The 15,893-nt window shown below is 47.3% G+C and overlaps 1 protein-coding gene across 4 annotated transcripts in view; it reads left to right on the forward strand.

The window, feature by feature from the left end:
* The first annotated feature begins 693 nt into the window (after positions 1 to 693).
* LOC147013299 (sodium/potassium-transporting ATPase subunit beta-1-interacting protein 3-like) overlaps positions 694 to 15,893 on the forward strand; it is a 198,008-nt gene continuing 182,808 nt past the window's right edge. For 2 of the 4 annotated variants that reach the window (XM_085855003.1, XM_085855002.1), the window contains exon 1: positions 694 to 973. In XM_085855003.1, the coding sequence (XP_085711129.1) occupies positions 920 to 973 (54 nt within the window). In that variant the 5' untranslated portion in view covers positions 694 to 919. The remainder of the gene's footprint in view (positions 974 to 15,893) is intronic. The other 2 variants (XM_085855001.1, XM_085855004.1) reach the window with 2 other exon arrangements.

The raw sequence follows: 15,893 nt of genomic DNA on the forward strand, positions 1-15,893 counted from the left end.
TGATGTTTTTGTTGATGGGGGAGGGGTGAATTTAATAGTATGACCTTTTTGTTGGGGTATGGGTCAATTAAAAAGTATGACCTTTTTGTTGGGGTCAGGGTGAATTTAAAAGTATGCTTTTTGTTTGGGGAGGGGTTAATTAAAATGTATGACCTTTTTGTTGGTTGGGGAGGGGGGGTTAATAAAAAGTATGATCTTTTTGTTGGTGGTGGTGGGAGGTTTGGGGGGTAGTTGAAAATTCTGACCTTCATGTTGGTTTGGGGAGGGGGGGTTAATTACAAAGTATGACCTTTTTGTTTGGGGAGGGGTTAATTAAATAGTGATGCCGTTGATGGGGGGGGGGGTTACCCACCGAAAAGCGTGACCTCCAGGAACGAGGGAGTGAAAACAGGTAATTTTGAGTAAAAACTGGATCGGTGTATCTGAGCACATACGAATAGCGAACTAGATCCACATGATCAGCGGTCACGTCTCCACCACGGAGTTCGAACTAATTGACGGATGACCTGGAGACTCATAACCGCTTTTGCTTTCTAAAAATGAGCAGCGAGGTATAAGCTCAGGTGAAGGTAAATAATGCGAGGCTCCACTTGCTCAGGATGATGTGCCAGATGCCTCCACAGTACGCACGCAATCTCCAGCACGTCCGACAGGCGGCATCAGGTGCTGGAGCCCCATGGGGGGCGGCGCAGTATCGAGCCTGCTTCTCCAGACGTCATCGGCAAGGCTCGCCGGAGGGGCTCCGGAGCAAGCGGGCTCGGTGATGCGCTCGAACCGGGAGATTCCGAGCCGTGAGCGGCCCGTGAGGGGCCCGGAAGGCTCGGGAGGCCGGTTGAGGGTGCGCGGCGAGCAGGGAGCCCGGAGGAGGCTCACCAACTGATCCGGTGCAACCGACAGCACAACGGGCCACGGTGCCGGCATGGCGTGCTGCACGGGACGCTGCACTCTCATCTTCATTTGTACCCTGCAGATGGTGAGGACTCGAACGCGCGCGTTGTCCGACCTGGGACTTAGTTCTACAGAAGGAGATGCTGGTCCCGGGTCGGACTGCTAGTGTTTCCTTGTGTGTCGAGATCCCGATTCCCCCCCCCCCCCATCCGTCGCTCCAATATCCTTGCGTGGCATGCGTTTTGCGCATTTCTTTGTGTGCTGTATCGATGAACCAACGGATACTAACGCGTTGGAAGGGTACGGATAGGTGTGTCTCACATGGACAGTTACGAGTCGGACGGACAGGTCTCATTGTACGCACAGGTACGCGTCACACGGAGATGCGTGCGTAATACAGGTGTGGACGCATATTCACGGACAAGTATCCACTCGACATGGGTATTACGGCCAGGTAAACACGTGACACGGGCACGGACAGGTGTGTGTGTGTGTGTGTGTGTGTGTGTGTGTGTGTGTGTGTGTGTGTGTATGTATATATATACACACACACACATGCGTGACACACCTGGAAAATACGAGGTAAGTGAGTGGTGCGACGATGTCATCCAAGTGCTTTGTGCGTTGAGACGATTTTATTCCGTTTCGGATTCGTGCTCCGGTGATGTTTGTGAGTGCACGGACACATTTGGCACCCCCTGCACGCAAGAGTTACGCTTTTACGCACTGGTTCCAAGACCCGGTGGCAGTGCCGGATTAATCCTCGGCTGGCCTTGAGGCACATTTTGAAATTTTAGAGAATGACCTGAAAATTTTAAATTATATCTCGGGCTCATGGAAATGGACCCCAGACAAAAGATGAACTGATTAAAGAACAAAATATTTAATACAAAAAAAGACAAATATTTTATGTGAAAACAATTTTTGGGCCAAATTTTTGGCTCGAATTTTTTGGCTGTCCCTAAGGCACATGCCTTGTCTGCCTAATGGTTAATCCGGCACTGCCTGGTGGTGCACACTGATGTTTGGCGGGTTTGGCACCGTGCTTTTCCCTTCCCGCAGGTAGACAGGTGCTCCGTGCACCCGGCACGCGGATCGGTCCGTCGGGAGACCGCGAAGTTGGGACCCATTTGAGAGGACGAACCCAAGCGAGAAATCCGATCCGAAGTCGTTGTACGATGTTTTATCGACGACATTCGGTGTGTATCGCGTGCCAGGTCGAACGTCACATTGTCAGGCAATCCACACCTGGAATAACTGGCTATTTGGCCCATCGCCTCCACGTCATATCCACATTCAACGCAGACTGTCTTCCCTTGTCATATCGTTTGGCTTGTGCGGCATCGCACGATAATACAGGATGACCTTTTTTCATGACCTTTTTTGGAGGGGGGAGGTTAATTAAAAAGTGTGACCTTTTTGTTAGGGGAGAGGTTAATTAAAAAGTGTGACCTTTTTGTTAGGGGAGAGGTTAATTAAAAAGTGTGACCTTTTTGTTTGCCTCGGCTTGCCTGGAAGCACCAAGGACCTGAAGATTCGGACTTTCGTCCTCCCGCACAGGTACCGGCAGTGCCACACCCTTGATCCAGTGAATACATGACTCGCCAGGCACGACCCAGACATCAATTGACCTCTGACTCACAGCCAGCAGAGACATGAATATCATACAATATTATAAATTGTGCTGTTTGCGGCAATATAACATCAGGTAATGTACGTAGTTAGTCTGAAGATCCTCTGCTGAATTTTTATTTTTTGTCATTTTAAATGTTTTTTTGTGTTCATAGTAATTTAAATACACGCTATTGTCGAACTATTGTACTGGATAATACTGTCACAAACTATTCTCCTGTGAGCTATCTGGTGTGGGTTTGAATCCCGATCCAGCTGTAAACTGTCATCATGGTGTTTCACAGGCAGGGCGATTCATCAATGTGTGCGCGGTCTCTCGGATGGACGTTAAACTGGACGTCCCGTCTGGCGTCATTATTGGCGGACGTTAAAGATCCCATGGTGTCCTTCGTCGAGTCGGCGAGACGTCGCCGGCACCCTGAACAAATTATAGTCGCCTGCCATGACTTTAGTCGGAACGCGACGCCTTGCCAACCGGTTCGTGAAAGACCTGGGCCAAGCTTCACCCAGCTAACCCCACAACAATGTAAGAATAATTGAGGATGTTAAAGAAGAAGAGTACTGTCACAAACTCCAGGTGTGTGTGTGTGTGTGTGTGTGTGTGTGTATATATATATATATATATATATATATATATATATATATATATATATATATATATATATATATATATATATATATATATATATATATATATATATATATATATATATATCTCAAACAGTTATAGCATCGAGTGGTCATGCCCTGATCTCGGTCATCGGGCTAAGCGAGTAGTGTTTTAACATGGCTAGGATCATCAGCCATTACACAAGGAACATACATGAGTCGCAACAGTCATGCCACTTGTACAAAAGGTGGAAATCCCGAGTTTATTTGCACAAAATAGGTAAACTCAAGCAATGAGCAGGCATTGATCCACGACGAAGCGAATCGGATTCCGATCGCTCAAAATCCCGAGCAATTGAATGGCAATCGAGATCCAGATGAAGCACACGGTGTGCGGCTGCAGACACGTCAGACACAAGAAGGACACCATTTCGTGTGTACAGAGAGAACGAACACCTATCATTCCAGATTTGATGATATCGACGTTCTGTTGCATCATGATCGACAAACATACCCGGGTATCAAAATGGGACGCACGACATGCCAAAAGAGATGTTGGGTCCACTCTACGCCAGTTCAAGTGAGTTCTTTTCACACCATTGGCATTTGTCGGTTCCTGGAATGTCTGTCCAGGTAAAGAGCACGTGGTAATACACTTGGAGAGTTTTGGGTTTCTCTTACTCATGGTTTGCACAGAGTCCATGAGAGGAACCCTTGTGGAGGGTCAGTAAAGACCGTGGCCGGCCGACTCCCTTGATCAATGCAATATCCCACCAGCGAGAAAGATGTCTGTCTGTCTTGTCTGTCTGCTCTGCCCGCTCTCTTCAACACGATTCCTCGAGTGGTCTGTGTGTACGGAGAGACTCAGCAGTCCCTGCGCAATTGCACAACTACTGCGTTCCCTGCACCCACTGTACTTGATCCTGCAGTTCTCCGGCAATTTAGTGGTGCTTTGACAATCACCTCCTCTTCCCCACTTTAAGCCTCCCTAAAGTGCCTCTAACTGGTGCCTGGAGATTTGTTGTGGATCTTTTCAGGTGCCTTGGGGTCTCACTGTATCTAAACTAATAATTCAGGATTGCTTCACATATTACATAGGGTACATGCTTCGCTATATTCTAATGGCATGGGTACTCCACTCTCAAGGGGTGGAACGGACAAGAAGTCAGAAACAGGCAGAGACTCGAGATTTCAGAACTAGGACAACACAAGACGATGGAAAAATATCAAGCAAATAGAATAATTGAATCAAAGCTTTGTAAACGCAGTTATGTACACACCTCGTATGATGCTGCACTGAAATAGTTCATAAATAACTGTTCAAAGTAAATTTAATGACCAAGAGGTGCCATGTGAAATCACCATCTTATACATATTGCGACCATGGTGTCTGTTCGTGCGTTCGTCTGTCTCCCATTCATGATGGCCGCTTCCCGTGATGCGTTTGAAAAGCTTTTGATCGGTTATTCTGCATTTTAATTTCACTTTTCCTCATGCAACATCGTCAGTCACTTTATTGTCCCTTTCAGTAATCTTTAAAATCAACATGAATATCTGGATTGAAGTCAATTTAATACAGGTCTTCATGGAGTAACACACTATTTAAAATAGCTTTCTTTTGACCTCTTTTTAGGTAATAGTGCATGCCCGGAGGTGCAAACAAAACAAAACAAAAAACTTCACTTTCAAACCGCATGCCAGAAACAACTACAAAGGCCGTTCCTTCGCTCTCACGTGCCCGTACGTGCGTGGCCGTACATGCAAAAAAAAAAAAAAACTTTCAAACCACGTGCCAGAAACAACAACCACACAGGCCGTTCCTTCGCTCTCGTAAACGACGACTGGATTGGGGCATTGTGTTTAAGAAAGTACAGAAATCGAGAAAGAAAGAATACAGTAAGTCGATAAATCAAGAAAAAAATCGAGAAAGAATACAGTAATCGTCACTGACTGGATTGGGGTATTGGGTTTAAGAAAATCGAGAAAGTACAGTATATCGAGAAAGAAAGAATACAGTAATCGTCACTATCCGGAAGTGAAGTCCTCACTGTCCGGAAGTTCACATATGGCAGTTACGATTATTCGCAATTTAGTTTTAATGGCCAATTATTCAATTAGCGCCAACGTATTTTGCCTTTTATCGCAAGGAAAAACACAGAGAAGAGGAAAGAGGAGAAAAAAAAACGTGCAAAAAAGAATTTACTTCCTGCTTCGGATCATACCAGCACTCTGATATTACCCAAATTTATGCACCGTCTAATATGAAAATGATCGTAACTTGGGGCATTGTGTTTATCTATAAATGCGCATAACTAATCCAGAAATTATTAGAATACACGAAAAAAAAACGTGCAAAAAAATAATTTACTTCCTGCTTCGGAGCATACCAGCACTCTGATGTTACCGAAATTTATGCACCGTCTAATATGAAAACGATCATAACTTGGGGCATTGTGTTTATCTATAAATGCGCATAAATCGAGAAATTATTAGAATACACGAAGTCATCATTATCCGGAAGCCCGTACGTTGTAACCCATAATGGGGAACGCGGCTGCCCGTAAAAAAAAAAATAATAATAAATATTCAAACCGCGAGCAACAAATAACAACCACACAGGCCGTTTCTTCGCTCTCGCGTGCCCGTACGTGGGTGGCGCGGAAGTTCGCATATCACAGTTACGATGACTCGCAATTTAGGTTTTAATGGCCGATTATTCAATTTGCGCCAACGTATTTTGCCTTTTCGCAATGTCCTAGCAAGGAAAAACAAAAAGAGAAGAGAAGAGAAAAAAAATTACTTCCTGGTTCGGAGCACACCAGCACTCTGATATTACCGAAATTTATGCACCGTCTCATATGAAAACGATCATAACTTGCGGTATTGTGTTTATCTATAAATGCGCATAAGAAATCGAGAAATTATTAGAATACACGAAGTCATCACTCTCCGGAAGCCCGTACGTTGTAACCTGTAATGGGTAACGCGGCTGAGCTTCCCTTCCTCCATCGGCCACGCCCACGCAACAACGTGTCTTGTCATTGGTTTGGTAAATAAATGGCCATAACTTTGGAAGCACTTGTCCGATTAATATCAAACCTTAAAAAGGCACATCCTCGGGTCCCCAGCAATATATCTGGCAAGTTTCAATTGGATCGGACCAGCGGTTGTCGAGAAACAGCGGTCACAGACACAGACACACACACACACACACACACTGCTGGAATTATAGATAGATATTTGTAGCGGCATCATTTTGCCTTTGGTTTCGTAATGTGTCAGGCCAGGTCAGGTATGGGAGCATGCGCCAGAGTAACTGCGTCCACTTTCCGCCGGTACTCCAGGGGCCTCCGTCTGGCCATCCCCCAGGCAGATGCCTGGCTCATCCCCATCTCATTGAGATGCCGATCAACCTGCTGCAACTAAAAGGCATGTGGTCGGCCCATTGGCCTCCTCCACTCACGAGGTTCCCTCGCTGGGAGAATCTGGTGAGCAGGATCAGTGTCAGGAAAATGAGCCACATGTCCATACAGCCGCAGCTGACACTCACGGACTATACAGGTAACAAATCTAATTTGAATCTCTCTCAGCAACTGCTCGGTGGACACAAAGTCTGACCAGCGATAGCCAAGGATTCTCTGAAGAGACCTGGTACCAATGGAATTAATTCTCCATCTCAGATCCTTAGTCAGAGTCCAAGTCTCACATCTATAGAGCAAGACTGGAAGCACGAAGGACCTGAAGACTCGGATTTTCGTCCTCCCGCACAGGTACCGGCAGTGCCACACCCCATGATTCAGTGAATACATGACTCCCCAGGCATGACCCAGACGTCAATTGACCTCTGACTCACAGCCAGCAGAGACATGAATATCATTGCCAAGGTAAGTGAATCTCTCCATGACCTCAACATCCTCACCACAAACAGGCACAGGCAGGAGAGCAACATCCAAGGTGTCATTGAAAGCTTGGATCTTAGTTTTGACTCAAGAAACCCGTGTCCAGCGGCTCCGACTCCTCATTCAGCACCTCGAGGGCCCCCAAAAGGATATCTTGAGTCTCCACAAAGATGACTGCATCATCTGCGAAATCAAGGTCAGAGATCTTGACATTCTCAAACGATGCACTACAGCTTGATCTCTCTGACATCCTCCCCAAAATCCAGTCCATACAAGTGCTGAAAAGTGTGGGAGCCAGTACACACCCCTGACAAACTCCAGTAACAACTGGAAATAAGTCAGAGATGGTACCACCACATCTCACAGCACTCTCAGTACCAGAGTAGAGTTTATTGCCGATTTCGATGCCGATTGGCATCCACTGTGTAATATGTGAATACACTTTAGCTTTGGTTTAACGGGATTTCCCGGCAGGGATTTTGAGTTTTTACCGTTGCGGTTTAATAAGGAGTTGATTTGGAATCCAAACATCTCAGACGTCTTCTCTTCCACACTAAATTGATGACCCCGACACGATCCAAATGGATGGACAAGGAGTTGCAAACGTGCAACCAGTTGCCGGGAATGAACAGCCAATCGTGCCCTTCCCATATGCTCAACCAGCCTCATCAGTGGCAACGGTTTTGATGACGCTGCCGCCATTCTGTCCTAATGACCCGCAAATGTGGTTTTATGCAAGATGAAACTCAATTCGACACCCGAAGCATTACTACCGAGGTTAATGCAATTCAAATACATTGTTGGCTCCTTGTCACCAGAGTATGTGATGGAGGTGAGAGATATTTTATTACAACCTCCAATGATCGCTCCGTGCACGAGTTTGAAGACCGGGTTCATAAAATGCATGACCCCCTCTGAGCACCGCCGCTTTCAACTTCTTACGACCTAGGATTTAGGAGATCGAAGACCCACACAACGACTGCATCATATTGTTACGGAAATGGCCCTTATGGGACTACTAAATATAGGATTAGCTCAGTTCCCCCATTAAATGCCTGTTTAGATAGGTTGTTTGGTAAAGTGTATGATACATGTGTGTCGGGAGATTAACAGACTGTTGTTATGTTCATACGGTGGTGAAATGAGAGAAACGAGAGATCGCTCTTATTCCTTCCTCATCCCGGATAGGCCCCACCCCGTCAGAGAAGGAGGGGTGTGGCCGAGAGAGAGGTGTGGCCTGGAGAGGCAGTGACGCGAAGGGGCGGAGCCTTTGGTCAGTTAGTCGACGAGAGAGGCGTGTGTCGAAGCGAGCGAATGAGAGAGAGAGAACAAGTTCAGTTTTGGAGTTTGGACGCGCGTCGCTCTCGAGGTTGCTCGGGTTTCGGAGGCCATGAGCGCCGAAAAGGGGTTCTCAGTTTGGAAGGCAATAGAGGAACTGAGAGGATGAAGCGGGAGTCGGGCTTCGAGGCGGGAAGGCAGGAGAGGAGACGCTGGAGCGTCTGAAGGTCCTTACTCACCTCACGGCTCGACACTGTTGATCCGCCTGTGGAACTCGGACCTCGACTTGGGCCTTGTCTGGAGAACAGGCCAGGCCTGGATTTGTGTGCTGAACCCTGGAGAGAGATCGGCTGTCTCACATCGTCGACATTGTGCGGAGCTGGAACGCGCTGAGGAGAACGTGCACACACGGTGACTAAAGCGGGAAAGGTGCTGCACCACCATTTCTTTCCGCGCGGCGCGTTCGAGCTGGGAGTTCGAGCCCGTGGACACCTGCTTGTTTGCTACAAGCACCATTCGTGCTTCTTGACACTTTCCTCTCGTCCATGAGCCATCACCAAGTACTCTGTCTGCATGCATGCATGCTGTCTGTCTGTCTGTTTTGTCTGCACGTGTTGTATAAGGAATATTTCAGGAGTGATCCCCTCGAAACCTGTAGCCGTGGTTCCCAAGATAAGAACGGGTTGATTGTTAATAAAAACCAATGTCGTGTTTATTGCTTGTGTTGTGATCCCTGATGTTCCCCAACAAATCTGGTTAATTCTTATGAAGTTGCCGCTATGGATTAATGCGTGTCGCGTCGAGGAACGATCCGTTCGATTGGCATATAAAACCAAAAGTGGTTACAGACTGGTGGACTCCGCCGCTCGCTCTCTGACAAAACCAGTCTGTAACCAGGGGTTCTATCTCCCAAACTGGTAAGGTGCAGTATTACGTTGGCATCGCGATTGAAGACGCGTGACCCGAGGCCTGTGCCGAGCCGGCCGGCGTTATAGACTCCCGGAGACGGTGGTGGCGGGGCTGGCACCTAGGACTGGGTCAGATTCCCGCCACCCCGGATCCGCAGCAATATACTCGCCGACTAGCACCTGAAAAGTTATGTATCAACTTTCAGGAGTTTTACTATAATGTTACAACGTGGGATCATCAGACCGTCGTCCAGCAGTTGGGCTTCACCGCTGCACAGTGTACGCAAAAAGACTCCTGAGGATTGGCGTCCTCACGGGATTACTGTTATCCTTAAACAATGAGACTGTTCCACACCGTTATCCCATTCCACACATTCAGGATTTTACTGCTACACTCCATGTAGCTACAATCTTCTCCAATGTCGACCTTATTCGTGTGTTCCATCAGAATCCCTTGGATCCAGAAAAAATCCCGAAAACAGTTGTCACCACACGTTTCGGCCTGTTTGAATTTCTTTGTACACCTCAAAGCTGCACAAACCTTTCAATGTTTTCTCGACCAGGTGCTGCGTAGATTACACTTCCACTATGTGTATTCAGATATTCGAATTGCCAGCGCAATCGCAGAAAAACACCAGAAAAACACCCCGTCGCCCATTTCCAGGACTTCGGCATCGTCATCAATCCCACAAAGTGCATATTCTGCGTTCCGGAGTTGAATTTCCTCGGTCACTGTGTTAACCGCTCATCGTCCGCTCGAGGAGAAGGTTCAGATAATTCAGGATTTGCTGTTACCTTCATCTCAACGCAAACTGCGATCGTTTTTGGATGTCGTCAACTTTTACCATCGATTTATTCCAAACGCAGCCATTACACTGCAACTGCTAACCGTGTTACTTGCAACTGGTAAGCACCCTGAAGTGTTCCGATGGTCAAAGCCAACCTTGTCAAACTTCCACACCATCAAAGGCACACTTGCCATTGCCTCATTCCTGATTCATCCAAAGCCAGGGCACCAATATGCCTGATGGTAGACGCGTCTGAGGTCGTGATGGCCGAGGCCCTTCACCAATTCATCGATTGGCATCCACTGGCCTCTAAAATTCTGAAGCCAACAGAATGCAAGTATAGCCCATTCAATAGGGAATTACTTGCTGTTTACCTCGCCATCAAGCACTTCCACCACTTCTTAAGGGCCAGGCCATTCCCTGTGCTGACTGACCACAAACCTTTATCTTTCGCTCTGTGCACCCATTCGGACTCTCATTCTACCTGCACGCTTCGCTAACTCGGTTATAACTCGCAAATCACCACCAACATCTGGCACACCAAGGGAATCGCAAACTCAGCGGCTTACGCTCTCTCACGCATCGAGGTATTGGCATTGTCTTCTACCAACATACCGACCATCAATTTTAATGTACTTGCAGCAGCATAACGGGAGGACACGTAGCTCCCCATCGAGTCTGCAACTGGTTCGCTTGCATTTCGTGAGGTAACGCCGCCAGGGACAAATACTACCCTTGTGTGTGATACATCGACAAGAAAGTCACATCCTTTCGTTCCTGCAATATTCCGTCGTACTGTCTGACACTTTTCACTCACTCATCCACTCGGGTATTGGAGAAACCCAGCGACTCCTAACCGCGTGCTATGTCTGGCCACGCATCAACGACGACGTGCGCCGTTGGGCCAAGCAATGTCTTCAGTGTTAAAGCTCAAAGGCCCAACCTCATACTGTCGCACCACTCGGTACCTTTTAAACACCGGATAGGCATTTCGACAGCGTCCATGTGGATCTTGATGGACCCCTACCACCTTCAAACAGGCACTACTATTCACTGACTTGTGTTGACCACTCCACCCATTGGCAGATTTATCGGCTAGACTGACTTGCTGACATCATCACATCTAACATCACCAGGGCCTTTGTCCACACCTGGATCTCACGTTTTAGTGTTCCATTAACCATCACTACGAATCATGGTAGCCAGTTCGAATCGGCTGTATTTCGCGAGCTGACTCAATTCCTGGGTACCATCAACCATGTGCAAACCACCACTTACCATCCAGTAGCAAATGGTACGGTGAAGCGTTTCCACCACCAACTTAAGTCTTCCGTGAAACCGCATAACAACTCTACACCCTGGACAGATGTCATACCGATGGTCCTGCTTGGTACGTGAGCTGCTCTAAAAGACGACCATAGATGCTCCACTGCAGAGCTAGTGTACAGTGCACCGCTTCGTGTCCCAGGAGAATCCTTCTCAGCGTCCGATGTCACCTTGACCAACGCCACAAACTATGCCAAACAACTTTGTGTGGCCATGCAAGGCTTCCGGGCAGCACCACCACTTATGCCTTCATCACATCCGGTTTTTATTTCCCAATAATTTTCGACGTACATTCATGTATTCGCACGGCGTGATGCTGTCTGGAAATCCTTGAAGCAACCACATGACAAAGTCCTACAATACTCTGATAGAAAATTGACTCGGAATCTGAGCGTCTCGGACGTCTTTTCTTCCATGCGAAAAATCCAACCTCCGCCGCCCGATGTTGTACCACCATTTCACAGTGGGCAATATAAGTAGCTCAGAGCTTTGGCTCTGAGTGAAACTAGGAGTGCAACACAATTAACCTTTTTTAATTAAAGTCCACAAAATAATTTTAAATTGAAAGATTCACTGAAACTTTTCCTGTCACTGGTCATGGATAATTTTGCTTGTAGTATATAATATGAGGTTCCTCTTTCCATGACATAAGACCAAAAATAGGGTGTGGATATTGACCTACAAGACCACCTGTAACATTTAATGGAGTTATGAAGTCCAGGGACACCACCATGGTAACCACAAAGGGCAGACCACAGGAGGCTACATCGTGCTTTGTAACTCGCAACCTTGGGGCGGTTAACTGCTTTTTCCAACATAAGGCTTCCTTGTATCTCCGTGCAAGTGTCTCGGTGGCCATTGCGGCCGAACACTCATGAGCCCCAGAGATCCCGCAGGCCGTTTGCCCTCACGTAACGGAGGTGGCAAGCTCGAGGTTGTTTAAACAAAGGGGCGGGGCAAGACACGTCACAAACACACCTTTCCCATTGTGTCTGCTGCTCATTCCATCTGCTCGCGGCTTAAGCAGAACGTTGTGGTTTGTCATGCTAGCACGCATCTGCCGAGTCGAACCGTTAGTGAAACGAATAGGAGATCGGAAACGAGGCCCATTTACCCAGACACACTCATGATTCTCATTTCGTGCTCACAGTTATCATTCGGCAGTCACCGGAGAGATCCATGAATGATCCCGCATCAAAGTCCTCTCGCCTTTCCACCATTTACGTCAGATCAATATCTGTGATCCGAAAGGGAATAAATTCGCCCTCAAGATGTCAAATAACCTGAAAACTCACGGCATGGTTCGGATCTTGTCCTTGATGCTCCTCAACCGGTGCAGGTAGTTTTCCGCGTGGCACAGCCCCGGTGATGTGCCGTGCTATGTTTGATGCTTGCCACATATCTTTGTCCCATACCCTGGATCTTTGCTCTCAGATGCTGTATTTCAAATGTAGTTCACGTTGAGTATTTGTTACCTTGGATCTAGGTGGGGGTTGAGGATTGTACCTGGATGATAAAGGCATTCTCAGGGATTATGTATTTATTTATCACATCCACTGCATGTGATTGCATTTTGCAATGGAATACGCTTCCACGTAATGGAAGAGGAGGAAGAACTTTCATTTGAGTTTACTGTTCCCTGTTTGAGTACAACGTAGTAGCGAAGAGTACAAAGTACAAGTCCAGTTGCAAAGGTTAAATTGTGGTAAAGGACATATTTATCTCCGCCACCGAAGGTGAAGGAGGTGATGTTTTTACCCCTCTCTGTCTGTCTGTCTGTCTGTCTGTCTGTTTGTTTGTCTGTTTGTCTGTTTGTCTGTCTGTGTGAAGGATATCTCAAAAAGTTGCGGACGGATCCGAATGAAATTTGGTGGACAAGTTGGTTGTGTGACAAGGATTAACTGATTCAATTCTGGCGAAGATCTAAATCCGGATCCGATATTTTTTTAAGTGAACTTCACCATTGAGAGATAGAGCCAAAAACGATAGAGCACCGTATAGCATGATATTTCAAAAAATGTAATGGGACCGATGTGTTCTCGTTAATCAGGCGTTGCGGGGTGGAGGTATGCGCTCCACCGAGTACCCTTCTAATTTAGAATGTTTTGAGCTTGAGATCACATCAAAAAGGAGAGCACAGTCACGAGGTTAGTGGACTTTTTAAATTCATTTTTTAAGTGGGGTGGGGGATGAAGGGTGGTATGTGGTTCAAATGTAGAGTGGAGGGCAGGGGTCGAGGTGTGGGTAGGGAATGGAAACAATGTTTAGAGGAGATTATGAGCATGGGGAGGGGAGAGAAGGGTGTCCTGCTGCCATATTTGCAGACGTAATAAATAGATGGCCCTTGTGCGATTAAAGGTAATATTGTATGATGAAAATGAAAGGGTGGGGGTCAGAGGGGGGGGCAACCAATAATTGGAAACATTACCCAGTTCTTGAAAGCATATCGAAAATTGAGTATTACTCCACTGCCAAGTTGGTGTCCTGAAGACTGTTGTAGGCCAGCGTGTCCATTTATTACTCCTTTCCTCCCCCCCATAAAGAACAGGTGTTTTAGTGTTTCTATTGCTGGTTCCTCCTGCACTACCGACCCAAGTGATACCGGTTCACCTCTCACCTCGCCAAGGTCACTTAGTTCGAGTAGATCAGAGGGAACCAGGATGGTGGGTTTTTATGAACGAATGTTCTTGTGGATCTTATGTGTGTTTGTATGTGTGTGCTCACACGTGATCACATGCTCACCGCATGATTGCCAGCTGTGACCGAACGATCCGTCTTGTCCATGGCAAATGAGCCGCCGAGCGCCAAAATGTTCGTCAGGCTGATCCGGACCGATCTGTGCGATTTCGCAAAATTCGCCGCGCTCTCTCTCCCCTCGCCAGTAAGGTGTTTCTGCCACGGGCACATTGCCTGAGTTGGCTTGGTTCATGGTCTCGCAAATCCTTCAAAATGTACCACCTTCCAGCTGTCCTTTGTTAGCTTCCATAGGGAGTCAGATCAGGTTAAATCTGTGACTTGCTACAGGTATCATGTAAATCTATACTAACCTGTTTCATGGTCGGGTGGGTGGCGATTAAACCGTCTTCCCCACCAGATTTTCTGGTGAGGAGGGTGTTTGGATATGGACACTCAGCAGGATTAAAAACAAAACCTGTCAAAGGGCAGAGGAGCTCCTAGTGAACCAACAGCCATCCATATCTAGTGCCCAACTCTGTCTGTGGACGTCCCTGCAGTTGGGTTACTTTTTTAAGGAGGTTGGTGGCAGGATTTGCACTACAGCTACCGGAAAACCCTTCATTCCATAAAACACACCAAAAACAAAGAAATCTGAAAACACACTCCGTGGGAGTACCGCCAGTGCAGCTGCCCTCCGCAGGGCAGATCATCGGATTACAAGATTGGGGCAAAGCTTTTGGGACCTCCACTCTTTCATGATTGGAGGAAAACCACGGGGTAACGTTCCTGGGTCAGATTGCGGAAGTGTGTGTTGGGGTGGTGCTGAGGTGTCGTCCAACAGACAGCAGTCTCCTTGGATTAACCTGAGGCGGTCCCTTCGGGTGGGTGCCTGGAATGTCCTATCCCTAAGAGAGGATGATCACCTGTCTCTGTTATCATCTGAGCTCAAGCATTTGAACATCGGTATTGCAGCTCTCTCTGAGGTTCGGAGATCTGATCATGGCGAGATCATGGTGGGTGATTACACCTCCTATTGGTCTGGTCGCTCTGATGGTTACCATTCCCAAGAGGTTGCTGCAGCTTTGTCCAATAAGCTGACTACAATGATTATTGAGGTAGCACCGGTCAGCTCGCTGTGATGGGACTAAGCATTCATCACTCCTTGGGTGTCATTTCACTGGTATATGTATATGCTCCGACTGAAGCGAGTGATCTCACCGTGAAGGACACATTCTATGTCACGCTCGAGTCTGTGGTTGATCAGTGCCACAGGCGAGATACTCTTCTAGTCTTTGGGGGATTTAAGTGCATCTACTGACACTGATAGGGACGGTTATGAGACGTGTGTTGGTCCCCATGGGTCTGGAACTGTGAACCAGAATAGCATGAAGTTCCTTGACTTTGCAAGAAGCCATGGACTTAGGGTGGCTGGATCATGGTTTCAGCACCCACAGACTCATCGCTGGACTTGGTATTCCAATGCTGGTTGTGTGACAAAGGAGAGTGACCATGTGCTCGTTGATGGTTATTGGAGGATGATCAAAACTGCAGGGTTGACCAGAGTACTCAGGTCCTCAATACCTTGTGGAAGCAACTCTGAAGTTGCAGCTTAAATCCGGGAGAACGTTACCATCCCAGCCTCGGCTGCATGTTGGCAAGTTCAAGGATGAGAGGGTAGCTGAGGAGTTTGCGAACAGGTTGAGTGGGGATTTGGAGGGTCTGGGTGCTTTGGGGAATCCTGAAGAGTTGTGGAGTGCCTTCAAGACCACCGTCCTTGATGTTGCTGGTGGATGTCTTGGAACTCACCATTGGGTGAAGATAAATATTGTCTCGCAAGGGACTCTGGACAACATTGACCAGAGTCGCAGGGCCAGGCTGAATGGCATAAC

This window comes from Eptatretus burgeri, chromosome 14, assembly GCF_056783735.1.
Source record: "Eptatretus burgeri isolate ZD-2024b chromosome 14, Ebu_testis_v1, whole genome shotgun sequence".
In the NCBI taxonomy this organism is placed as follows: Eukaryota; Metazoa; Chordata; class Myxini; order Myxiniformes; family Myxinidae; genus Eptatretus; species Eptatretus burgeri.